The sequence below is a fragment of the Chlorocebus sabaeus genome, chromosome 16 (genome assembly GCF_047675955.1).
Source record: "Chlorocebus sabaeus isolate Y175 chromosome 16, mChlSab1.0.hap1, whole genome shotgun sequence".
Taxonomy (NCBI): Eukaryota; Metazoa; Chordata; class Mammalia; order Primates; family Cercopithecidae; genus Chlorocebus; species Chlorocebus sabaeus.
This window is the reverse complement of record NC_132919.1, coordinates 40,797,883-40,824,239: the sequence shown is the minus strand read 5'-3', so window position 1 is coordinate 40,824,239 and position 26,357 is coordinate 40,797,883. Positions and strand designations below refer to the sequence as shown.

General features: G+C 48.3%; 1 protein-coding gene across 8 annotated transcripts in view; it reads left to right on the top strand.

The window, feature by feature from the left end:
• The window catches only part of MSI2 (musashi RNA binding protein 2), a 431,124-nt gene that overhangs the window by 325,717 nt on the left and 79,050 nt on the right, over window positions 1-26,357 (top strand). For all 8 annotated transcript variants that reach the window (XM_008011355.3, XM_008011353.3, XM_008011352.3 and 5 more), the window contains exon 8: window positions 15,819-15,901. In XM_008011355.3, coding sequence (XP_008009546.1) covers window positions 15,819-15,901 — 83 coding nt within the window. The remainder of the gene's footprint in view (window positions 1-15,818; window positions 15,902-26,357) is intronic.

Genomic DNA, 26,357 nt, shown 5'->3' with positions numbered 1-26,357 from the left:
GTGTTGTTTTCTCCTCCTCCTCACCCAAACCTTTCTGTGTAGGTTCTTTTGAGTAGGCTACACTGAGTGACATCTGAGAACAATTTTCTTTAGCAAAAATAGACCTTGAGTCGCTGTCTCCTGGGCTTCTCCCAGACACAGTCTTAGAACATGCAGAGGGGCTGAGGGTGAACCCCGAAGAACACTTGTGTTCTTGCTCCAGATCCCCAGGGCTGCCCACTGACAACTGCCCCCCACCCTGCTGAAGAGCTGGTGAAATTGAACCAAATGCTCCTAATGATCTGTGAATGTATTAATCCTACTTTCTGTTAATTAACAATATGATAAAACCAGCATTTCGTAAGTCGTCGCTTAACACATGTTTTAGCAATTATGTACTTAGTGGTTTGGATTCAGAATGCTAATAGAATAAAATTTTAATGAAGATACGATGCTATGAAAAATTTATTGAGACGAGTTCAGGTATGGCTGCCGTTAACACGCAGGAGGCAAGAGTCTCAGTTTGAAGGGTGAACCTCCCCAGTGCCTCTCAGCACTGTGTGCTGCTCAGCCAGGACGACCCAGGAGATCCTGAAATTGACTGGTTCTTGACTCCTGTGAATTTCTCATGCAAAGATCCCATTGTGGGTGTGGGGAGGGGTCCACACCCACTGGCAGTCACTGAAGGTCCCTGGTCCCACCCTACCTCCAGACTTCTAGCAATCTCTGTGATAAGGGGCAACTTCAGAACCAGAGACCATGAAGTACCATCTCACCTTCTCCTAGAGAGTCTCCAAAATTTTTTAATTGTGCAGAAAAAAAATTAGCATGCAGCCCCCCAATATATCTTACCTAATTTTTAATTTATATGCATGTACCGCTATGTTAATATTCATGTATATTATAAAACCTATACAAATAGGAATATAATAGGATACATTAAGATTTTATTTATTAATAATTAAAGTAATATTTTTATTACTTTAGAGAGCAATATCGTTGAATATGCTGGTTTTAAAAAAGAATTCTTGATTTAACACTTCATGATCCAACTCTAAAGGTCGGATTCTAAGTTTAGTTTATTTTGATACTTGATTTTAATGCCTGGCAAAACTGAAAAATATACCTCACAAGATAAACAGATCCCAGCGGAGGAAGCACGATTCACTGTGCTGGCTAAATCATGATACTAATTTTTCAATCCCATCCTCCAATTATGCAAAGGATTTTGTTGAAATTCAGCTTGTAAATTTCCATCTTCCCTGATGTCAATCAGTTTTTCATGCAAACTAATCAAGTGTTGCATTTTTATATTTTTAACAAATGGGTTCAAAATCCACTGAAATGTTCATTTTTTTTTTTCCAAATGAGTCTTTACAGTTCTGTTTCTGGATTTTAAAAGTCTGCAGATATGAGAGCTTTTGTAGATGACCTAGTTACATCATTTTTAGCAACAAAAACACAAAACAATAGAAATATTTTCCAAACATTTGTTTTCAAAGCACTTTCTCTACGCCACCAGTTTCTGTTGAAAATCAGGTTCTTCCTCACTCACTTGGCTGCAACTTGTTCCATCTGATCAAGACATGTTTTGGGGGTTAGATGTGGCTGGTTAGGTGTCTTGCCTAAGGGTATGGAAAGGGTTGGCTGACCATTTTATTTTTGGTGGCATATGCTTGTATCATTACTATTATCTCCAATCCGTGTTTTCTTTGCAGTTACCTACTTTGTAAGAGTTGGTTTTCCTTTTTTTTTTTTTTCCTTTTTTGAGACTGGGTCTCGCTCTGTCGTCCAGGCTGGAGTACAGAGGCACAATCTCTGCTCACTGCAAGCTCCGCCTCCCAGGTTCACACCATTCTCCTGCCTCAGCCTCCCAAGTAGCTGGGACTACAGGCGCCCACCACCACGCCTGCCTAATTTTTTGTATTTTTAGAAGAGACGGGGTTTCACCTTATTAGCCAGGATGGTCTCGGTCTCTGACCTCGTGATTCACCCGCCTCAGCCTCCCAAAGTGCTGGGATTACAGGTGCCCGCCACCACACCTGGCTAATTTTTTGTATTTTTAGTAGAGACGGGGTTTCACTGTGTTAGCCAGGATGGTCTGGATCTCTGACCTCGTGATCCGCCCGCCTCAGTCTCACAAACTGCTGAGCCAGATCGCATAATCTATACCTCCATTTACTGGTTACCTGTAAACAGCACAAGGTACCAACTGTGCTTGGGTGAGTAAACGAGGAGCCACTCTAGCCTCACCCTCATGGAAGCATTTCCTCTTTTCCTTTAGTGACTTATAAAATAAGGACAAGTGTCTTGCTGACGTAAGGACATGTGAAGGCACTGGGATTATTCAGTCATATGTTAAATGTTAGTGAAGCTGGAATTACTTCTAGGTGACAAAAATTAGGCATTATACTTTTTTCCTTCTCCCAATTTTTTTTTTTTTTTTTGAGACAGGGTCTCACTCTTTTGTCCAGGCCACAGTGGCATGATCTTGGCTGGCTTACTGCAGCCTTGACCTCTTGAGCTCAAGCAGTCCTCTCCCTCAGCTTCCCAAGTAGCTGAGACCACAGGCACGTGCCGCCACGTCAGGCTAATTTATTTTATTTTATTTTTTGTAGAGATGTGGTTTCACTCTGCTCTCCAGACTGGTCTCAAGCTTCTGAGCTACAGCAGTCTGCCTGCCTTGGTCTCCCAAAGTGCTGGGATCACAGACATGAGCCACCAAACCCAACCTCCCAAAGTTTCTTAACCCTAACTGAATCACTTGGGAGATTTTAAAACATGCAGATGCTGGGGTGCTACCCCAGACCTAACGCAGTTCTGAGGATGGGACCTGGACATCAGCATTTTAAAATTGTTTCCTGAGTGGCTCTGATGGAAGACTCACTATTGAGAAGCAGTGTTCTAGACTGATGCATCTTACATTTTAATTTGCATAAAATCACCTGTTAAAATGCAGATTCAGGTTCAGTGGGTCCAGGGTGGGGCCTGAGACTGCATTTCCAACCAGCTCTCTGGTGGTGTGGATGTGCTGATTGGTAGAACACCCTAAATAATGAGCTCCAGACTGTGCTGCCCCCTGTCTCCGGTGGCCTCCTCACCTCCTTCCTCCCTCTCCCCATCCCAGGCCTTTGCTGAAGAGTCAGGGAGCAGTCTCTGCTCCCTCCTGGCAGAGCCGCCATGCCAGTCCCGCTGCCTGGGCTGCTGGTCACAGCTTCTCAGAGAAATCTGGCTTCCAGATGTTAAGAACAGTTCCTTAACAGCTGGAAGAATATAATAAAATAGGCCAGACCCCACCCCATAGTGCATAAGTATGTGTGTCTCGTGTGAACCACTCGTCAGAGGCACCCGATGGTCATCTGCCTGCCCACAGACTCCAGGCAGGTTTGCTGGCAGTGCAGCCGGGTGGGGTCATTGGAGATGCTGGCAGGAATGACCCCTCTGTGGGGGGTGCGGAGGGAACAGTGGGCACCCAGCCAGGGCTCTGTCAGTGGGACTGTTCTGAAACCATACCTCATAATAAAAGTCATATAATTTGTGGCAGCGCTGAAAACCTGCTTCCAAGTAGTGGTTTCTTGATGGAGCTTTGGAACCTTATCTGCGGTTGGTAACCATTCCCTGAGAACTTGTTGGAGAAAGGCGAGTGGGCATCTTGAGAAGACTGCTGGGGAAGCTGAATGCAACAGGGCAGGGACCAGCATGCCCACACCCTCTGCAGCCAGCACAGGGTGACACTCAAAGATTAATGGATGATATTTTTTAACCTAAATGAATGCACCTTAGGGTCTTTTTTTGAGTTGGAGTCTCGCTCTGTCACACAGGCTAGAATGCAGTGGCGTGATCTCGGCTCACTGCAACCTCTGCCTCCCAGGTTTAAGTGATTCTACTCAGCCTCCTGAGTAGCTGGGATTACAGGTGTGTGCCACCACTCCTGGCTAATTTTTGTATTTTTAGGAGAGACGGGGTTTCACCATGTTGACCAGACTGGTCTTGAATTCCTGACCTCAAGTGATCCACCTGCCTTGGCCTCCCAAAGTGCTCGGATTACAGGCATGAGCCACCACCACACCCAGCCCTCTTAGGGTCTTCTAAAAGTAACAAGGTGACCTAGGAATTCACTGTATGACTCGTTTTACCTCTCCCTGTCCTGAATCTTATCCCATCATGACAGTTGGTAAAGCACCATGAACATCTACCTTACAGATATGTCAAGTGGATTTTAACAAGTGAGGCTATACAGAGACAAAAGTAAGCATGTGTGGAGATAGAGATTGGGCTAGAAGAGAAATAACAAGGCTAGTGTGACTGATAGGAGGAGCTAGTTATCGTCTCAGAGGTGCAGGTGTTTTTAAGCAATCCTGGCTGGTGAGGTGGATCATTTGTCTCACAGAGGAGGATACTGAGGGTCAGAGTGGTTGAATAACCTGCTCAGAGTCATTCAGCCGGTTGTGCTAGAGCCAGAATTTGAGCCCAGATCTACCCAGCTCCAAAGTCTAAGCCCTTTTCCCCCCACCTCAGTGGGGACATTAAGTAGATTGAAACTTCCTCTTAGTGTGTGTGTTGCTCGCTGCATGGATGAGGCTGGAGGATGAATGTGAGAGAAGGCAACAGATTTGAAACCCACTCTTTGGTGGAGTGGCTGGGGATACCAACCCAAATACCCACCTCCAGAGGGAAGAACTTCCAGCTGGTACCCCATCTCCCCTGAGCTCAGAAAGCCCTGAGTTGAGAATCCTTGAAGGCCACACTCCTGCAGTTGGAGCTCTCCAAAGCCGCCTCAGGCTCTGTGGTTTCCAGAGCAGACGTGGAGGCGGCACGTCCTCGTGCCCTTGCTCCAGCTGCGCGCACGACCTCAGCCTCCTCTGCCCCGCTGGGCGCGAGCTGCAGTCCTGGCACCTTCTGCCGGGGTCCTGATCTGAGCCAGTTGTCTAGCAATTTAATTTGGTGAATTTACCACTGCGTCCCAGAGTTTATATTGGCACTTAACAGCAGTAATATGTTTCTCTCTCGCCAAGAACTGACTATTTTCCCGACCAAGATGGAACACCACGCACAAAAAATAGGTTTGTGAACTAATCTGCTGCCCTGACAAGTGTCATTCACAGAATCACTGCTATAGAGCGCACTCGGAATTAAATGAGGTTGGGGTTGTCTGGCCTGGATCACAGGTGCTTTTTCCCACTCAGTTAACAAGAGTCTGGGATGAGACACCCTTTCCCTGCAGCCGCAGGCACTTTCAAATCACACTATCAGTATTCATGAGAAATTTCTCTCTTAGAAAAATGGTTTGAGGATGGTTAGAGGTCTCTCTCTCTCTTTTTTCCCTTCTAACCTCCCTTTCTTCCCTCCTGGGTGGTTCTTTTTAGGATGCCCCCACCCCGTCTGTCCTTATAAAATGCAGCTCTGTAAACATTTGTCTAATTTCACAAGCTCAGGGAGGTGCGCCCATCAGTTAAAAAAAATCTCCTAGTGCCTGATGCCTGTTTGAAATTCTAAAGTGGAACTTAATTGCTTTCGCATAAGGATTTGATTCGGGCAACCTGCCCATACCTCTGGGAGTAGAAGCAGGATCTGTCATTTACACTTTAGTGTGAACGGATTCCTGAACCTGGGAGAAAACAGCTTTGTCTTTCCCTGGTCTGCCTTGGATTTCAGAGGCTTCTTAAAGACAGCATTATTGAGGGGCACGGTGGCTCATGCCTGTGATCCCAGCCCTCAGGGAGGCCAAAATGGGAGGATCACTTGAGGCCAGGAGTTCGAAAGCAGCCTGGTAACATGGCAAAATCCCATCTCTTAAAAAAAAAAAAAAAAAAAAAGGGTTTCCCACTTCATGTAAGAGGTCCTCAAAATTCTCTTTCCTGTAGAGAGTTCTGGATTCTCTTTTACCATATGGTCTCCACTTAGCTTGTCCTGAATTGGGAAGCATAGGGCAGAGTCAGGCTTGCATCAGCATCAGAATTGCCAGAGACCTGGGTAAAAATGCAGTTGCTGGGCGACACCCACTGAGACCATGTTAGGAGCCGGCAGAGCCCAGGGATCTGCATTTTTGACAAGCCCTTCCCCCATGAGAGGTTCTGCTGCAGGACCACACCCAGAAACATTGGTCTAGGAGCACACTTGGCCTTCACCCCCACCTTGATATATTGTCTAGGAGTGTCCATAAATAAATGGTCGCCAGGTTATGGTAGCCAACTGAAAAAACTCTTTGTAACTAAAGCCTAATGAAACACTTGGTGGCTCATGGTTGGCATCTGACTTTTAGAAGGTTTCTCCTCACATTTCAAGGTCAGGGGTTGGCCAGCACATCCCTGAGCTGAAAAGAAAGAAAAGCACCTTTCCAGTTGAGAAATTGGCTCCCCTCTGGCAAAAGCCGCCAATGTAGCTTAATATTAATTTAGGGAATGCAGTCTTGTGCAGTTCCATGGAACTAGATTGGAAATCTGATAGTGCCATTTCTGTTATCTGATTCCTCACACACCTGAGATCACTCCCCGCCCCCCACCCAACTCCTCCCAGCCCCAAAGGTGGCTGCAGAGGCGCAGGTGTGAGCTGGCTCACTAAGTCACTTTCCCCCTCCTGATTAAGCGTGTTGGGGAATAAAGGAGACCCGTGTCGACTCACGCCGATCTCTGCCTTGCCTGTGCTCGAGCCACTTGTAATTCCCCGCAGCCCCAGCCAGCTCTGCAAGGCAGAAAGAAATATGACCAGGCAAGTTGAGAAAATAAATTAAACTAAGTGTCAACTTTTCTTGTGTCTCTCCTCATTATTAAGAGATGGAATGGGGCTCGTTTATCAAGCAGGGGGAGAAATTAATTGACACGGCTTTAATATCATGATGTCTGGCGTGTCTGGTCACATTCCTTCATTTTTTGGAAAGGCATTTTATTATAGTTTACAGCAACCAGCTGCCAAACTACTGGTGTAAACGAGGAAGCAGGTGCATGAAGGATGCCACAGTGGAGGGGCTGCGATGCCACCCTGGAGGGGATGGGGACATGGCAGAGAAGGAGGGCCAGTTCAGAAGGGACCCCAAAGGGAGGCTGCTTATTCTGGAGTGAGGGAGGAAGAAGGATATGGGGGAGGAGGGAGGCCTGTGCTAAGAGGGCATGCCCGCAGACCCCTCGAATCCATCGTGGGCTTGTTTACTGGCCACCAGGAGGGCAGTCTCAAGTATCTGCCTCTGATGGCCTCCTGACCTGAAGTCTTTGTTCTTAACCATCCCCGAGGCTGGGTGCTGTGTACAGCTCAGGTCAGCCTGCCTGCCCCTTTTCTTTCTTCTTAATAAGGCTAGGGAAGTGAGCACTTCTCTGTCCATCCCTCCAGGGCAGCTGACTCATTTGAGAGCCAGTTTGCTGCAAAGAGACCTCTAGCATCGAGTCTGGCATCCCAGTCCTACTTCAGGTACATCTGCGGTTGGGGGTCTGGAAAGGTTCAGAGAAGTCACTCTGTTGTGCTCATCCTAGTTAGACTGGCTTAGGAGATGGTCTAGCTGTTTTTCTGTGTGAAGGTCTTCTTTGCTGTGTATCTCTGAACATCCCCAGTGCCTCCTTCCCTGCTCTTACGTTTAAGAAATCAGATACTTCAGGGTGCAGGGGAAGCCAACAGAGAGCTGGAGTGGATGACCACATCTTTCTCCACTCTCTCCTTGCCCTCCGTCTGCCGGGTTGTGAGGACCGAGGGCTTTTGCCTGTTTCATAGATGTTCTTACAGGGAAACATGGCAGGGACAGGGTTCAGGGGTGCAGCTGTTGGACAAGGTAGGAGTTGATGAGTATGGAACAGTCTGCCTTCATATGAAGAAGGTGGGCTGCAGGGGAGAGAAGGTGGGCTGCCGGGGCCTCAGTTCTTCGTCTGTAAAGTGGGAACAATCATTTCTATTCATGCTGCCCAGGGTGGGGCTGGGGATAAAGATTGAGTTATAGAGTGGCTGCTCGGTGAGGGCAGATGAGCTTTCTCTTTTTAACGTTATTATTAGAATGTGGACTGATCCTCAATAACCGCCTTTGGGAAACAGATGTGAGTTGTAATGGAAGGAATCCTAGCCCTTCCCACCTTACAGAGTCCACATTGGCACCTGGGTGTGAAAGCACACACAGCCTGATCGTCACCCACCCTTTCCCAATACCTAGTGTCTGAAAATGCCCAGGAACCTCTAATGACAACCCCAACTGGCTCTCACTGAAACCAAGCTGTCGTGCGGTGATTTCCCAACATGGCAGCCAGTAATCAGAAACATGCTGCTGCTTTTGAAAAGGTAGCTTGTTTTTTTCCTTGAAACATATTGATCTTCTGAGTTATATTTTTCTTCAAGCAAAGCCAAGCCATGTGATGCCACCTACCCATGCCTGCCGTGCATCTGTGCACACTACTCATCTCTTCCGTGCTTCCAGGTGGGGCCTCAGACCTTCCAAGTTTAGGGTTGCAGGACAGCTGACTTGCCAAACCTGTCACAGGTCGTGGAGGTGACCTAGAAATGTTCCACGTTGGGGCTGGGGACAGCCTGAGGCGTGGGGTTGCCAATGGACACACAGCCAACTGGGACTTGACTTGTGATGATGCAAGCAGACCACCATGCCTCCTCGCCAGGTCGGCCCCTCTCACAGTCTCTGAGCCATATGGCCACCAAATCCAGCCCTGAACACTTACTGATCCAAAGAAGACCCTGACAGTCTGCTCCAGAAAAGTAGCGGGGAATATGAAAGTAACTTGGGGTACCACTCCTGGGTTCAGCTCCTGCTAAACACGGTTTAGTGGCCATGTCACGATGGATGAGTCACTGAACTGTGCAGCACAACTGAGCACAATGACAGTAGCAGAGCCTGCCCTGCCTCTCGAAGAGTTGCCTTGGGGACCAGGTAGGATGATGGATGAAAAGGATTTTCAAACCAGAAAGTGCTCCCCACGCCCAAACCCAAGGGATTCGTTTGTGCTGGAAGCAAACCATGAATATTGCTTTCCCCAAATACTGGGTTATTAGCAAGAGAGGGAAGTTACATGAGTTATAAATATTCTTAAGTACACATACCTTTAATTTCTCGTGGGATACTCAGAATAAATTTGACAATCTGGGGTTTTTTCTTCCCTCATTTTTTTTCTCCATTAACCAAGTGTGTTAACTCATGACTTGCATTGATTTTCAGTGAAGATGCGTTAGATACTACATGATTGCCTATTAGTGTTCATTGACCTATATGATAAGAGAAGAAAATTATTTTTGAGGCTAGGAGGAGGCTGTTCCCATCTTTCTCTCTCTGACCTAAAAAAAATTCTCTTGTAAGTTAACTGTCGATGTTCCTCGGTGACTGCATTTGGAGCAGGTCATTTTAATTTTGAGGTATCTCGTTTTCAGATTTCGATCTTCTTCTTCTGTGTATGTGGGTTTTTTTTTTTTTTTTTTTTTTGTAGCCTTATATTATTCAGATGAATATTTAGTTTTTTTCGTTTGGATAAAAGAGGAGGAAAAGGTTTGACTGTTAAATGCTTATCTCTTAAATAGCACACACTTGTTAGTTTCTAATAATAGCTTCATTCAAGACAATGCTAGAATTTCATTTTTAAATGCTCCCTGTCAACTGCTACCCTATTAATATCCATTTTTAAACCACTGGTGTTTAGGGTTAACCTTTCCATCACCTTCTTTGTCCCAGCTTTGCTGACTTCTGGAGCCCCTTGGAAGTGTAGGGTGCAGTGTTAAGGTGGGGGCTTTAGGAGAGGGGGGCAGGTGCCACTTTGCTGATGCCAATTTGGTGAACTAGCCTCTTGTCCCCCAAGTTCTGACCCTTTGTTTCCCCCACCTCCCCTGGTTGTCAGTCCCTGGATCTCCTCCCCATTCTGGGTGGGGGCTTGAGTGAGTTTAAATACCCAGGGAGAAGTTCTCTGGTTCTTAGGACCAAGGGAGCAGTGGATGTTCACCGGGGTAACCCAGAGGGCCCCGATGGAGTGCCAGCCCTCACAGACTCACCATGGACTAGAGCCCTCACCCTGCCAGGGGCTGGAGCAGGACCCCTGCTTCTGCCTGCTTCTTTTAGAGGTCCAGAGAGGCAAAGGGATTCTCTGGAGGCACACAGCTTGTTATCTGGCCCCTTGCTGAGTGAGGATAATTGTGTGTGTCTTTTACCCGATTGCTACACCTCAGTTTGATGGGCCTTCATGAGTCTCCATTTCTGATTCTCTGTGGGGCCCTCTTTTAGGACAATGAGAAGGAAATAATCACGACTCCCTGTCCTCCAGCTCTCCCAAATCCCCTGTACATCCAGTAGACTGTTCAAAAGACTATGATGCCTTGAAAACCTATGTCAAAACAAGCCAGGCACAACAGTATAGGACATATAGTATATGATGCCACTTGTATGGGAAAATTCATAGTCAGAACAGGTAAAATATAGGCCAGTGTGGTAGCTCATGCCTGTAATCCCAACACTTTGGGAGGCTGAGGCAGGAGGATCACTTGAGCCCAGGAGTTTCGAGACCAGCCTGGGTAACATGATGAAACCCCATCTCTACAAAAAAATTGCAAAATATTAGCCAGGCGTAGTGGCACACACCTGTAGTCTCAGCTACCTGACAGCCTGAGATAAAAGGATTGCTTAAGCTTGGGAGATCGAGACTGCAATAAGCCAAGATTGTTCTACTTCACTCTAGCCTAAGTGACAGAGGACTGAGACCCTGTCTCAAAAAAAAAAAAGGTAAAATAGAGGTGACTAGGGCTGGGGGAGGGGGAAAGGGGAAGCTATTTAATAGGTACAGAAAAGGTCAGGAGGTGGATACTGGTGATGACTGCACAGCATTTTAAGTGTACTTAATGCCACTGAATTGTGTGATTAAAAATGGCTACAATGGCTGAGCACATTGGCTCACGCCTATAATCCCAGCACTTTGGGAGGCTGAGGCAGGCAATCACCTGAGGTCAGGAGCTCGAGACCAGCCTACCCAACATGGTGAAATCCCGTCTCTACTATAAATACGAAATTAGCTGGGTGTGGTGGCGTGCACCTGTAGTCCTAGCTACTTGGGAGGCTGAGGCAGGAGAATCGCACGAGCCCGGGAGGTGGAGGTTTCAGTGAGCTGAGATCGCACCACTGCACTACAACCTGGGTGACAGAGCAAGACTCTGTCTCAAAAAAAAAAAAAAAAAAAAAAAAAAAAAAAAAAAAAAAAGGCTAAGATGGTAAATTTTATGTTATGTATATTTTTACCACAGTAAAATACTTATTTCAAAAGGATTTTTCCCACCTGTCACTCTATCCCAAATTTCTGACCCCATTGTTTTTGTCCTCCACTGCTCATTTTAATTCATTTTGGGGGTTATTCACCACTAAGTTACTAATTTGTTGTAAATGCTAATGCATCTGTGAAATAAAAATGATTATATGTTAAGGAATAACACTTATTGATAATTAAGTGTTCTGTTGCTTCTTTGCTTTCCCCAAATGGAATAAATAAATATTTTAGACATAATCAAGTTTGTTTTCTGTGCTCGGGCCAAACAGACAGAGATGTTGAAATGATATAGGTCTTTAAAATACGGCAAATGAGTCTTGGCATCGCTGAATTGTTATGCATTCAGGGTACATAGGCTTGAAATCCAGGCTATCTCCTCTAATCAGGAAAATCATTTTTGTGATACTTGAATTTTGAGTCCTGTGGGGTTAGGAAAAGGACCAGCAGGGAGAACTATCAGAGTCAGAATTTGAAATGATGCCCTGAGTCTTGCCCCGACCCTTCCTGGTGCAACAGTCTGCATTTTAATTCCTGTCTCCTAGCTCAGTCGCCCTTCTTCCCATCTCAGAGTGGGAAACTGGGGCATCAGAGAGTCCGGAATGGTATGGAGGTGATTTGTGCAGTGGCCCAGGAAGGAGTTGGTTTGCAACAGGAAAGCCGCTCCCATGGCAGGGAACTCAGCCATGGCCTGCCATGGTGACTTGACTTACTCTGGCCTGTATTCTAAAGCCGCTCCCATGGCAGGGAACTCAGCCATGGCCTGCCATGGTGACTTGACTTACTCTGGCCTGTATTCTAGGATCAAGTGTGTTTGCTTAGCTACAAGGTGGCTTTAAACCAGGCTGTCCTCTGGCTTGTGGAGCGGTGCCCTTCACTGGTGGCACCGACTTCATGCTCTTTCCCCATAGCCAGAATGGGTTTTTCTCATTCAACCACTCTCTCCTGCCTTCAGTCCAGAGCAGCATGATTGGCCAAGTCAGCAGGCCTGGCGGGAGGAGGTCCTGTGCGGCCCCCCTGTGTGGGATATGGGGGTGGCTGAAACCTAGAACCTTGCTGTATTCGTTTTCTGTGGCTGCCATAACAAATTACCACAAACCTGGTGGCTTAAAACAACAGAAACGTCCTGTCTCACAGTTCTGGAAGCCAGCGCTGCACTCCCTCCAAAGGTTCTGGGAGACAGTCGTTCCTTGCCTTCTGGAAGACCAGCTTCTCAAGGCTCCAGGTGTTCCTGGTTTGTGGTGGTGCCACTCCATTCTCTGCCTACCTCTGTCTTCACATGGCCTTCTTCTCTTTCTCTGTGTCTCAAATATCCCCTGTTTGTCTTTTAAGGACACCTGTCATTGGATTTAGGGTCCACCCTAAATCCAGGATAATCTCTTCTCAAGATTCTTAATTAAATTACATTTGCAAAAGCTCTTTTTCCAAATAAGGTCACATTCATAAATTCCAGGGATTAGGACATGGATGTATGTTTGGAGGGCCACTATTCAACCTGCTACACTTGTCCTGATTAGCAGTGAGGTTCCCTGAAAACTGGCCTATCCTGGCTTGTTTTATTTGCAAGGTGCCTGGGCGTGGGGGCTGGAGCAGAGGGGTGACCTTCAAAGACAGATGAGACCCAGAGTGCCCTGCAGGCTGGAAGTGAGGAATGGGAGGGAGAGGCTCTCCCTGCGTGAGATCCTCTGACTCGTGCCTGTGTGTGAATTGTGCAAGCAGAGGGCCATTGCCTTGTTGATCTCGGCGTCCTTCACAATGCCTAGCACAGGTGGCAGCTGGTAAATGCAGAAGGAAGAGCGGAATCAGTCTTGAGGCAAAGCAGTGACTCAAGTGGATTAGCAAGATGCTCAGAACCTGGAGGAGCAGAAAAGGCTCATTCAGTCACTCAGCGCTTAGGGTGTGTTAGGGACCCTGTTCCGTCCTGAGGACCCTCAGAGAACAAGACCCCAGCGTCACCCTCTTGCAGGGTGCTCTGGCTTGAAGTCACGCTGGCCAAATTCTGCGGCCTCTGCAGTGCCGCCCCTCCCTCCCTGTGGAATTTCAGGAGGGCGCTGGCTCTTAATCCATTCTCCTGGGGCCAGTTGGGATCTGGGCCCTAGGAGGGTGGGGGTGGGGGAAGGGGATTAACCAAAAAGATTAAGTCCCTGGCTGAGTGCTTCAGGGGTCCTTGACTGGGTGGGAGTTTTAACCTGATGTTTTTAAGGCTCCTCCCAACCCAGAATTCCTGACACAAACCCCGGTAGGGTGAGCTGAACGCCCTCAGGAAACTGAAAGCGCTTAAAGCAATGCTTGGGGAACAAATACGCCAAAGCCCAAAGAGAAGTGGCGTGGGGACGGTGTTGCTGCAGCTCTTCTCCAGCTCTGCAATGACCAGTGGGACCAAGGGCCAAGGAGAAGGAGATGCCCAAAGAGAGGGTATAGGATAGTGTTCCCAGTAGCTTTCTCTCAAAGGACCTGATTTAGCGGGCAGGGGGTATAAACCTGGTCAAAGGTTTTTTTGTCGGACGGCATTTCAAACAACGTATCATGTCGGATGTCTGCTTCAGGCCTCTGAGGTGACTGAGAACGTAGCTTTTACTGGGTGACACTGGGAGAAACTTGCCATCTTTGAGCCTCTCCAGCAGACACTCATGTCCACTTTATGGTATGTCTGATGCTGCCTTATGTATCTACAACGGGCTGGACTGTGTATGCTGGGAGCGTTGGCCTGGTATTTGGTGTGTGGTGGTAGCAAATGGCATAATAAAGATCGCGATTGCTGTGTTTCCTGGTCCTAGCCTTCTGTTTTACTGGAAATGGTTTGAGAGCAGAGAGTAGCCTTTTTTATTTTCATACCGAAGAATCTGCTAGTCCCTGCAGGAGCTATGCTAAAGGAGCTCCACCTATCAGCTCCCCTTTTCCTGGTGTTCCTTAGAAGAAGGTGGTGTTAGAGTTGGATGCAGGAGAGTCAGAAGGGACCTGAGAAATTCCCTCTCCATCCTGTGTTGCAGAGACCCAAAATAGACAGAGAGCTTGAAAAGGAAGCATCTGTATTTTACTCATTGACTGGAAACACAATTATCATAATATAATTGTGATAGAACAGCCATTCAGTTTTTGTCTTCCTGCTTGTTGTGTCTAGCTTAGTGTTCAGCCAGGTTCGTACCTTTTGGGAGAAGAGTGTCTTAGTTGGGGTGGCTATAAGGAAGTACCAAGGTCTATGAAAAACAGTGTATTTCTCACAGTTTTGGAAGCTGGCCGTCTAAGAGCAGAGTGCCAGCCCGGTCAGTTCTGGGAGGGGCCCCCTTCCTGTGTACAGACAGCTGCCTTCCTATTGCATCCTCCCATGGTAGAGAGAAAAAACAAGCTTTCTAGTGTCTTTCTGTAAGGGCACTAATTCCATTTATGAGGGCCCCATCCTCACAATCTCATCACCTCCCAAAGGCCTGAACTCTTAATACCATCACTTTGGGAGTTTGGATTTCAACATGAATCTGGGTGGGGGATGTGGGGGGCAGTGGGGGGTGGCCACAGACGTTCAGATGGCAGCAGACAGCCTTGCGAATCCTGATTTGGGTTGTGACAGGAGGTGTGAAACCCAGGGTCCAGTTCTACCACCTTCATTTGCAGATGCAAAAGTTGAGGCTCAGAGAGGGGAAGGGGCTTCCCCAGACTAAACCTAAAGTAGATGCACAGTGAGAACTGGAAGCCAGGTCTCAGTCTCCCCATCAGTGTATCTGCCCCCACTGCCTGTGCTCCCTCACCATGTTAGTGCTACCACGTGGCAGCTGCATCCCATCCAAGGAGGGTGCAACCCTGCGTGGGGCCACGTGGTAAAGCAGCACTTACTGAGTGCGGTCACAGATGGGGCCACATGCTGGAAACGCTGTCAGAGGCGGGAGGAGAAGAAAGAAAGGGGCAGGAGGGTAGGGAGAGGAACTGAGGATACTGAGCAGCAGTCGCCTGCCAAAATTCTTCAGTGCAGCTTGTCTAGCAAAGCCAGTCTCCAGCCGAGTAAATACAGTGGATAGCTGACGGGCTGACAGCAGGCATCAAACAGTCTTAAACTGCCCCAAATCCACGGCGCTTTTGAAGCAGCAGTAGAAAAAGGATGCCTGCGCGGAACAGAGGCCTGAAACTTTTAATAGTTTCTTCCAGGCCTCAGGATGTCCTGATGAGGTATTAGAGGAAGTAATTCAGGAAGAAAAGGACAAATAACCGCCTCCGTCTGGAGGCCGACCCGAGGGCTGGCCAGGGCTGCTCGCGGAAAGGGCAAGCGTGGCCCCGCAGTGATCCACGAGGCTCTCGTTAGCCCACCCGCCTGCTGCGGTGCACAGAGCCGCGGGGCTCTGACCCTTGTAAATAACAGACAAGTAAATTTCTTGTTTGCTTCGGGGCAAATGTAAACTACACAGTGCCCGCTGCATGTGGGTGAAATCATTAACTTTTCCTCGCTGTCGGAAGGGTGCTCCGTACAAATTAGAAATCATTGCCTCCAACCTCAAGGCCCTCCCAAGGATCCGCCCACCTGCCCCCAGACCAGGAGGCTGTCAAGACCTCAGGATGTCAGAGAAAAACGTGGGCCTGCCAGAACTGAACTCATTCCACCTCTCTTTGTTTTTTCTTCTCTCTCTTTTCCTTTAGGGTTTGGCTTTGTCACTTTTGAGAATGAAGATGTTGTGGAGAAAGTCTGTGAGATTCATTTCCATGAAATCAATAATAAAATGGTAAGTGTGTAGGGGTTGTGCTGAAATGGAACGCCCCCTTCCTCTACGTACACACCCCGTCTTGCAGACTGCTGCAGCCCATCATCGGGCTGGGCTGGGCAGGGGTGGGGAGGGGCTAGATGCTCGGGGTCTGGTCCTGTGAACAGTAGCAGTTGTTTCATACTGAGGTGGACAAACTCTATAAAGGGCCAAGTCATGAATATTTTCATCTTTGCAGGCCATACAGCTGACTGCAACTACCCAGTTCTGCTGGGTAGAACCCATAGGCAATGCATACATGAAGGAGTCGGGCTGTGTTTCAATAAAGCTTTGTTTATGGACACCAAAATTTGAACTTTATATACTTTTCACAGGTCACAAAATATTAATTTTTTAACCACTTAAAATGTAAAAACCAGGCCAAGCATGGTGGCTCACACCTATAGTTTCTGCACTTTAGAAGGCCAAGGCAGGAAAATCACTTGAGGCCAGGAGTTCAAGACCAGCCTGGGAAACAGAGCCAGACCTCATCTCTTAAAAAAAAAAAAAAAAAAATTAGTGGGCCGCAGTGTGCCTGTAGCCCCACCTACTCGGGAGGCTGAGGTGGGAGGATCACCTGACCCTGGGAGGTTGAGGCTGCAGCGAGCCATGATCATACCACTGCACTCCAACCTGGGCAACAAAGCGAAACCCTGTCTCAAAAAATTAAAAATAAAATAAAAAGTAAAAACCATTCTTAATTCTTGGACTTTACAAAAACAGGCAGAGGGGCTGGATTTGACCTATGAGTCGTAACTTGCTGACACCTGGCTTAGGATATTCTTTTGCTGTGCAGCTTTTGAGGGGTATATCCTAGATAGGAAGTTTACTGCACCAAACTGTGTTTCTCTTTGGGTCCTGCTGGAAAATTAACATTTCCTCCCTTGCCATCAATGAATTTCTGCCCTCTTGATCAGCTGCTTCCTTCCCTCTCTTTGGCTCTTTAAAGTTCTTTTTTCTGCCACAGCAGCCTCAAAAGGAAGGAAGGTTGGATTACTGGAAGTTTGGGAAGCCATGGAGGCCTCCCAGATCAGTGGCCACCAGAGGGTGCTATATCATGCATAGCATTTGCGCACTCAGAGTCTCAAACTCCTTTCTTCAGATTGAGTGGGGGGTGAAAATTCCCTTCTTTGTCGGCTCCAGAAAAACAGAAGCTCAGCAGGTGTTTCTGGAACCATCAGCAGGTCCTTCGGAGCAAAAACATTTTGGTTGGCTATGAGAGCCTCCAGCCTCAAGAGAAGAGGGAGGGCAAATTTGTGTTTCAATTGCCGCTGTAACTTTAATATTTTCTTCCTTTTGTCAAAACATTTCTTGCTTCTGAAACATGCATTCAGACATGCATTGTATATTGGTCTGATATGTGTTCACCAACTTTAAATTCAATAATAGAGCTTTTAGTGTGGATAAGATCAAAGCAATCTGCTTAGCATGTGGTGCTACAGGCCTGATTCAATATTTGACTTGCTAATTTTTTCCCAGGGCAGTAAAATAATATTGTTCATATTGTTCCTTGCCATCATATGCATCTGAAATGAAAATACTCTTTTTTTGCATACTGTATGTTGGAGGCATCAGCTCAGACATTAAAATGGTAGGGGGGAGATAAGTGTGTAGGAATAACACAGGTCCCATCATAGGCTTTCTCTGCTCCGCAATTGTCAGCGCAAGTTTACAGTTGGTACTTTTATCTTCGTAGGTTACTACTTGCTATTTTTATTTTTATTTTTATTTTTTTAATTGAGACAGAGTCTTGCTCTGTTGTCCTGGCTGGAGTGCAGTGGTGTGATCTCGGCTCACTGCAACCTCTGCCTCCCGGGCTCAAGCAATTCTCCTGCCTCAGCCTCCCAAGTAGCTGGCATTACAGGTGTGCACCACCATAGCCAGCTAATTTTTGTATTTCTGGTAGACGGGGTTTCACTATGTTGGCCAGGCTGACCTCAAACTCCTGACAGCAAGTGATCCACCTGCCTCGGCCTCCCAGAGTGCTGGGATTACAGGCATAAGCCACTGCGCCTGACCAGTATTAGCTGTTTTTAAAATGAGAGAGAGACAGAGGACTTAAATGAAACTTGCATCCAGTCCCGGATGCCTTGTTTATCCTAGCCAGAGCATGCCACTGACAGGCTCCACTAAGGCTGCTAGGCAGTCGGCAGTGGGGAATAGAAGAAGCAGCAGATGCCATTCCTGTCCTGAAGCCTTAAGGGTTCATCAAGAGAGGCCAGATGTAGACCAGAAAGACGTTGCTCCGTGTGTCACCTTGAATGCGTATGTGTAGCCCTTCACTGTTGACAGGCTTTGAAGTGAACCTGAGACACAGATGGGGAAAGGCTTTATCTTGGGAAACTGAGGCTTAGGGGATAGGTCCCAGGCTACCCAGAGAGTGAAGGAGCATAGGTCTTGAGCTTACTGGTGCCAGAGGAACTGTATAGACAGTTGTTGGAGCTTGGGGGTGGGAGGGTGAATCCCCAGATGACCTGGGCAGCAATCAGGAAGTAGAGCTTCTGCCCCAGAAAAAGAACCCATGGGGGCTGGCTTGAAGCCAAAGAGGTTTGCAGCCATTTTCCCATTTCATGTTTATCGCCTTCTCTCCCACCCAGGTGGAGGTTGACTATGTCAGGTGCACATAACCGGGTTTTTAGTGTAAGGGTTTGTGTTTGCCTTTGAATCTGGGGCTAGTACTTGTTCTTCAAGAGAATGAGTAAAGATGGAAGTAGACAAGAGGAAGAAGTAGGGGCAGAGTGATTAGGATCACAGGCTTTGGAGGTGTTGGTCCATGTTCCCAGCACAGCCCAACAGTTATGAGCTCCAAGGTGGGGAGTTTAGAGGCCCTGGGAGAGGACTTTGGAGGAGAACACCACTGGGCCTTGCTGAGCTCCAGTAAGACAGGGCTGGTAATGATATTGCCTCACTGGGTTGTTAGAGACTGGGTGACATACCATGAGCAAAGGGCTTAGCACAGTGTCTGCACAGGGTGCAAGCTTGATCCGTGTTAGCTCTTGCCATCATCCTTGCCATCATCCACGTGCTGTCATTGAGAGATATTTCTCCAGCCAGTTCCCCTCCTCTGAAGAAGGATGGAATTTAAAGGGTGTTGGAAGAGAAGCCTGAATCCTGAATTGTTTTGTTTTTTGCGATACTGGTTTCTACTTCTGAGGCCCAAAGAAAGGGAAATGAGTTTAAACTGGTCTATGGACAGAATTCAAATGAGATATCCGGGAAAACTGAAAACTCAGAGACTGCCAAGCAGGAACACGGATGATTGTTAGAATGTGTATAGGAGTGTTTCATAAACAGGACTGTGCTGTGAAATCACAGACCCATCTCCTCAAACCCTCGTGATCTTTCTGGGCATTTGGCAGGAAGTGGCAGATAGCTGCCCCCACCCCCCCGCCCCAGTACATACTGGAACCATGAGTTTTTGATATTCGCAGATAGGAAAGGTCTTAGTGCAGATTAGTCACAGACAGAGGACTGGAGTCCAGGTCTTCTGATTCAATCTCTGTGCCTGGCACTTAGGAGACCCTGTATAAATAATTGTGGACTCAATAAAGGATTCACTGAAGGACCACATGTCTGTGAGGCACTTTATAGTTCCTAAAGCCATCTCCCATCTAATTGGGTTGGGGAGTCGCTTCCTGGGCATTTTTTTAAATGGAGGTCCTTCTCTACCATGCAGAAGCGCCAGGAGCGGGAATGAGTCGTTCCACTCTGCAGGGGACCAGGATAACAGTCTCTGGGAAGTGGGGATCACAGGAACCCTTCCCTTCATTCCCCGTGTAGGCCCTGCCTTAAGGAGGTCATCTCCAGAGGGGGCGGCAGGAGGATGCCCAGAAAGACCCCACATGACACCCTTTCGCACATAAAGATCCCACAAGTAGCTGACATTGCGTGGTACAAACTACATACTCTGCTAAACACTTTATGCATCATGCATCTTATTTCATTTGATTTTCACTTACTCTTCAATCATTATACACATTTACAGACTGGCAAGGCAAGGCAGAGAGAAGTTAAGCAGTTTGCCCAAGGTCACGTGGTCAGCAAATGGCAGCCCCAGAATTCGAGCCCAGAAAGCTATACTCCAGAGCTCACGTTTGTACCTATCAGGCTGTGTGCCCTCTTCAGGCCAAAAGGGACTTTCAAGGCTCTCTGGCTGGGCTGCAGGCCCTCTGCCACTGACCGCCCTTTCCCAGTCAGCTCTGTTGAGGCCTATGTGGTTCCACGTTCTCCTAGTAGAAGAGCGGAGGAGACAAGCCAGATTCCCAGCTAGGGAGAAGAACCACGCTTGGGTTTTACAGGTCCCAGATCTCCATGCCTCTTCCTCCACTGCCACAAGCACAGATAAGTGACAAGCATGGACCAGGAGTTGCCTGCCACCCAAGCTCAGGGCCAAACCCACAAGCTCTCCAAGCCAGAGCGAAATGCAAATGTGGCTCTTTATGAATAAACACACACAAATACATACACAGAGCCGCCTCGTGACCCGCCAGAGAGGGGCTCCTCCCTGGCTACTCTGTGTGCCCCAGTACAGGTGCAGCTAATAATGCCTCCCATAGCATCCCCCTGATTGAAGCAGCCCCTGAGCAGCAGGGACACTTGCTTGATGAGTCGCCAGAGCCCAGCCTTCAAGCGGCCTCCTGACGAGCCGGGCAGTGGCAGGAAGGGAGGTGAGAATTGACAAGAGCCACCTCCAGGCATCCGCAGAGGCCTAGTACAGCCTAGAACTTGAAATGATGTTGGGGAGCCATCACCACCCTCGTTGGGTGAGAGCGTGGGTACAGCCTGAAAGATGCTTGGGACGAGGGCATCTTGAGTAGAGCATTTCCTCACACCTGATTCAACAGGAAGGAATTGGTGCTTATAGGCACTAGGATCATGCTTTATGTGCGCGCTGTCTCCTTTTGTCTTCACAACATCCTGAGCTGGGGTCCTCATCTCATTTTACAGAGGGGTTCACTAGAGCTCAGTAGCAGTGGATCTCCTGTGGTGGGACAGTTCTAAGGGGCAGAGCTGGGATTTGAACCTGTATCATTCTGGCTCCGAACCCTCTGTTCTTCTCATTATACCTTGCTGCCCATTTAGGCAAACCTAATATTTGAAAAATATGGATTTATATGATGGGTGAATATCAAGAAGAGTTTTTATTTGCGTCATACAAATACTACTACAGGATTACTTTCAATCAACTTTGTCCAACCCATGACCCACGGGCCATATGCGGCCCAGGATGGCTTTGAATGTAGCCCAATGCAAATTCATAAACTTTCTTAGAACATTATGATTTTTTTGGCAGATTTTTTTTTTTTTTAAAGCTCATCAGCTGTCTTTAGTGTTAGTGTATTTCATGTGTGACTGAAGACAGTTCTTCCACAATGTGGCCCAAGGAAGCCAAAAGAGTGGACACCCCTGCCTTTTTTTTTTTTTTGGAGACAGGGTCTCGTTCTGTCACCCAGGCTAGAGTGCAGTGACACGATCTTGGCTTACTGCAACCTCTGCCTCCCAGGTTTGAGTGATTCTCATGCCTCAGCCTCCTGAGTAGCTGGGGTTATAGGCATGCGCCACCACACCCAGCTAATTTTTTTGTGTGTTTTTAGTAGAGATAGGGTTTTGCCATGTTGGCCAGGTGGTTTAGAACTCCTGGCCTCAAGTGATCCCCTTGCCTCTGCCTCCCAAAGTGCTGGGATTACAGGTGTCAGCCACTGCACCTGGCTACACCCGTGCTTTAAATAGTCCTTTTTCTCACTCCTTTAAGGTGATAGGATTTACAGAAATTTGCTAAGTAACTCATGGATACAGCTACTTTGGTTGTCCCTTGTCTTGGAATGAGAGGTCTGGATGCTGGTAGTCAAAGTGTGGTCTGTGTACCAGCAGCCTCGGCAGTCCCTAGGAGCTGGTTAGGAATGCAGAGTCCCAGGTCCCACCCTAGACCTAGAGAGTCAGAATCTGCTGACAAATCCCCAGTGATTGGTGTGCACATTAAAGTCTGAGAAGCACCAGGCAAGGGCCACTGCTAATGACAGAGAATGTGGGAGTCGTGGGTCATAAATAGACCAGCCATCATCAGAAGGAAGGGACTTGGGAATGAAGGGAGCATGGAGCCAGGCCAAATAGGGCCAAGCTGGGCCTGGCACCTGGGCCCCCAGGCCAGTCTGGTGCTCTTGGCACCACTCCATACTCCCTCTGTGGTCAAACAGAGACCAGATTTCCAAAGATCTCCCGGAGGAAGCTCTCAGTGCCAGGGACTGCTCCCGCCCCTCACCATGCCCTTTCCCTTTGGGTGCAGGCCTTGGAACATTGCTTGCAGAAGACACATGAGGCATGCATCTGTTAGGGTAAAGGGCTCGATTCTCCTGAGTGAGGTGCATTTGCCCTTGTCCCCAAGTCGGGACCTGCTGGGTCACTTAGAGGCACCAAGAGAGCTTTGGAACCTGAGCCTCAATCCCAGGTCCACCGCTGGTGTTTCTGTGACCACAGGCGAGTGCCCTACCTGTCTGCACCAGTTTGCTCCTTGGGGAAATCAGAAGGTTGAGGATGGCTGCCTTTTGCAGCTTATGTAAAGCCCTGATTTGATACCTGGAGGTCTCAGCCTGTTCTGTTGTAGGGTATGTAATTGGGTAGCCTTGAAGGCATCAGCCCTTGATAACTTCAAGTTTCCCCCATTGGGCCTAAGCCAGGGGCCAGCAAATTTTCTATAAAGGGCCACAGAGTCTCTGTCACATCTATTCAGCTCTGCCGTTGTAGCACACACAAGGTAATATGTAAATGAAGGGGCGTGGCTGTGTGCAAATAAAGCTTATTTACAAAAACTCGTGGCAGCTGGGTTTGGCCTGCTGGCCACAGTTTGTTGACTCCTGGACTAAACTAATCTAGCTCAGAGCAGGTCCACTCAGGGTACTCCTTGTCTACGGGGCTCCAATGAAAGGCATTTAGCCAAATGGTCAGCCAGTTTCACTATTAAGCACACATTTTTAGGGGTGGAGTAGAAAGGGGGTGCCCCAAACAGGCACAGAGTTTGGGGATAGCAGCCTATGGAAAGTGTCAGTGCCTTCATTCTTTGGGGGAGCCCCCAGGTGGGGAGTGACACAATGGTCAGAACAGGGTGCTGTCAACCAGGGAGGCCTTCCTGGTAGAGGGTGCCTCAAGTCCTCAGTGCTGAACCCCCTTCCACTTCCCAGCTTTGTGGCCTTGGACAAGTTACTTACGTGTTTTGGCTCTGTGGTTCCCCTTTCTGTAAAACAAGTTGTGGTAGTGCCTACCTCAGAGAGCGCTGTCACTTAAGACTTATAAGGGTTTGGAACAGAGCCAGGCCATAGCACGCTCTATCAGAGTGATATCACCACTGTCATCGTCGTCATCATTCTTAGAATTATTTTACCGAGGAAATATGGAGTTAGCAGGTAAGGAGGTCCTCAGCAGATTATAAGTCAGTAAAATGCAAGTGTGCAGGACGTGGGCAGGGCTGGGTCCCAAGTCTACGGGGCAGGGATGGAGAGTATGAGGTAGGCACTCTCAGTGCCTCTGGGGACGGTCCTAGGAGAGGAGGTGGCGTTACCTCCCAAAGCAGGAGGAGCCCAGAGATGTGATTGTCTAGGCTCTGGAAAAGCTGAGTCCTACTCTTCACCTCATTATTTAGGAAGGTTCCAAAAAAAATCCACTTCTAAGAGCAAAGCCTAGTGAGATCTCAGGCCTGCTACCCTTCAGCCCAGGGCATACCTGGAGGATTGACTCGGAACCGGGGATTCTAGGGAAGAAAGGGCAGGAGGATAAGAAGGGAGGAGAGTCCTTAAGTGTCCTCTTGGACTCAGGGCTGCGGTGCTGTGACCAGCCCATCCATGGAGGCCAGCCCCAGGCTAGGGTCGGCTTCTGGGCCTGCCACATGGCAGGGTGCCCGGTGATTAGGCTCACCCCCGCTCCCTCCAGCTGCTCCTCCTCAGCCCTGAAGACAGCTCCAAAGTGGTGGGTGTATTTGTGTGTGGGGAGGGGGCGGGTAATGTGGGTGGAATTAACTAGGTTTCTGTATTCGCGATCCTATTTGTAGCATCATTCTCACTCGTAAGCTAATTTTAGCCATCCATTCTGCTTCTGTTGCCATTTATAAAATGAGAATGTCAAATGCAATATTAAACAAGCAGGATGAAGGCAAAAAAGGAAATGCCAGAGAGGCATTTAATAAATGAATCTGGTGTTTACGTGGGAGAGGGAGAGATCCTGCCCCCCACGCATCACACAGGCGAGCTCGTGCACATGCTGTTTGTGTACAGGCTGTGTTAACGAGAGCAGAGTGATTAGTGTGTGGGGGGAGGCCGGGTGGTTCGGTGGTAAATGTTTGTTGCTCTTTAGGCAGAAGTAATTTGGCCTGCAGGGAGCGGCCTCCCAATTGCCTGAGTGGTTCGCTTGCCCTCCATCTGTCCTCTAGTGATGTCAGTGTGGGCAGGGCCAGAAAGGGCAGTGGTCTGTCTCTTCAGTGTCTCAGCACCCAGTGCCTCTGGGCTTTTCTGAACGTGCTGCCACCAGCGTCCCTCTACTTCACCCCCAGGGCGCAGGGTCATGAGAGGGGAGCATGGAGACCACTAGGAGGGGCTGCTCCCCCTTCTCTTCTGCCTCTTCCTCGCGCAGAAGGCAGGGCGCGAACAGTCTGCGCCCGTATGCAGCTGCAGAGACCAAGCCCAGAGTAGCGTGTCTCTTGCCTGGACTCTTGCCAATTTCTCTTCTAGTTTCACTCTAGTTTCCCCAGGGCCTGGGAGTTCTGTCCCTGGTTCTTCCTTTGCCCTCTTCTTTCAGCTGCTCTGCCGAGAAAAGAAGGCTCAAGCCATACCTTTTATTTTCTCCCTCTCTTAAATAAATGAAGTTAGGCCCCGTGCAGGGCCTCTGGCCCAGCCCACCGTGCACTGGGGTAAGCACTCCTCCAGCCTTGTGGCGGAACCTGAGCACCTGCTGGAGGCTGAGGTTTCTTTCCACTTTGAAATGCCCTTGCAGGTTCCCAGAAATGAAAAGGAGGACAGCTGCTGCTGCCACCATCAGCTTTTTCCCCAAATAGTGCAGCCTGGGAAGCTCTCTCTACACATCCTGCTGATGAAAGCAGGGAGATGGGACCTACCTGGCTGACAGGTGCGGGGAGGGTTAGGGAGAAGGGCAATGACTGTGTGCTAAGAATCTGCTGTGCTGCGGAGGCTGCTGCTCTCTTTCTTCCTCTTCACTCCCCAGTCTGGGATTTCAGTGAACACAGATGTGAACTGACTTCATCACCTTCAAAGGCACTCACCTAGGCTCCATGTGGAGAGGGCAAGGTGTGACTCAACCAACTTTATCCAGTGCAAGCACTTTATAGGATTAGCTCCGAGAGCCCTATGGGGTAGGCACAGCTGTCACTGTTTTAGAGATGAGAACATGGAGGTGCGAAGAAGTTAGGCAGCTGGTTTCAGCTCAGAGAGCCAGCAAGTGGAACAGAGATTTAAAGCCAGGAGCCCTAGCCTTAGGCTAGACTGCTGTATAACAGACTAGGCACCCTCAGATCTGGGCAGGGCAGGGGCTGCAGTTATTGGAGTGCATCTCAGGTGATACTGGGGACCAGCTCCTCTCTACCCATTGCCTAGATTCTGAGGACCTCTGAGGGAAGAGCCACATCTCAGCCACATTCATTTCTGTGTCCACACCCAGCCCCTGCTCGGTAAATAGTAGATGCTTAATGTTTATTTTTGGTTTATGACCTATTTCACTTTGCCATCACTGATTGTAATTAAAACACTGAGCAGAGGAAACGGTGGATGAAATTAGTTCTGGAAGTGGTGAGGAGATCAGTTGTGGAAGCTAGCATCGGGAAAGGCTTTGTGAACTAGACCCAGATAGGCCTTGAGGGTTGGGTGGAGGGTGTGGGGAAAGGCTGTGTGCGGAGGGGTGGGGTGGGGCTGGCAGCCAGAGACCTAGAGGACGGAGCAGAAGTTTTGAAGCTGGGGGTCTACAATTGAATTCTGACTATGCTTTGTGACCTTGGGCGAGTCATTCCTCGGAACCTCTGTGTCCTTTTCTGCTGTAACTATGAGGCAGATAAGGCCATCGCACAGAGGAAATGAGGCTCCATGCAGTGAGGGAATTGACAACCGTGGACTTTCTTTGAGGACTTCTGTGTGCCAGGCACTGTACTTTATATCCATTATGTGTATATGTTATGTAATATATGAAAATTACACACACACACGAGGATGTTGTGGCTGTGCCTAGTTATGGATAGCACTCAATAAACAGTGCATGCCTTCCTCTCCAGAGTAACCCTACTGAGTCAAGATTATAAATCTAATAGGTCTCTCAATGCCTTTTGCAAACAGGTCTGGGCCATTTATAACATGCATGTGTCCTGGAAAGTAGACATTCCTGCTGCGTGCCTTCCCCTGCCGAAGCTGGCAGCTCCATTTCCGTTTGCATAGTAACCCTTTCCTCTGTA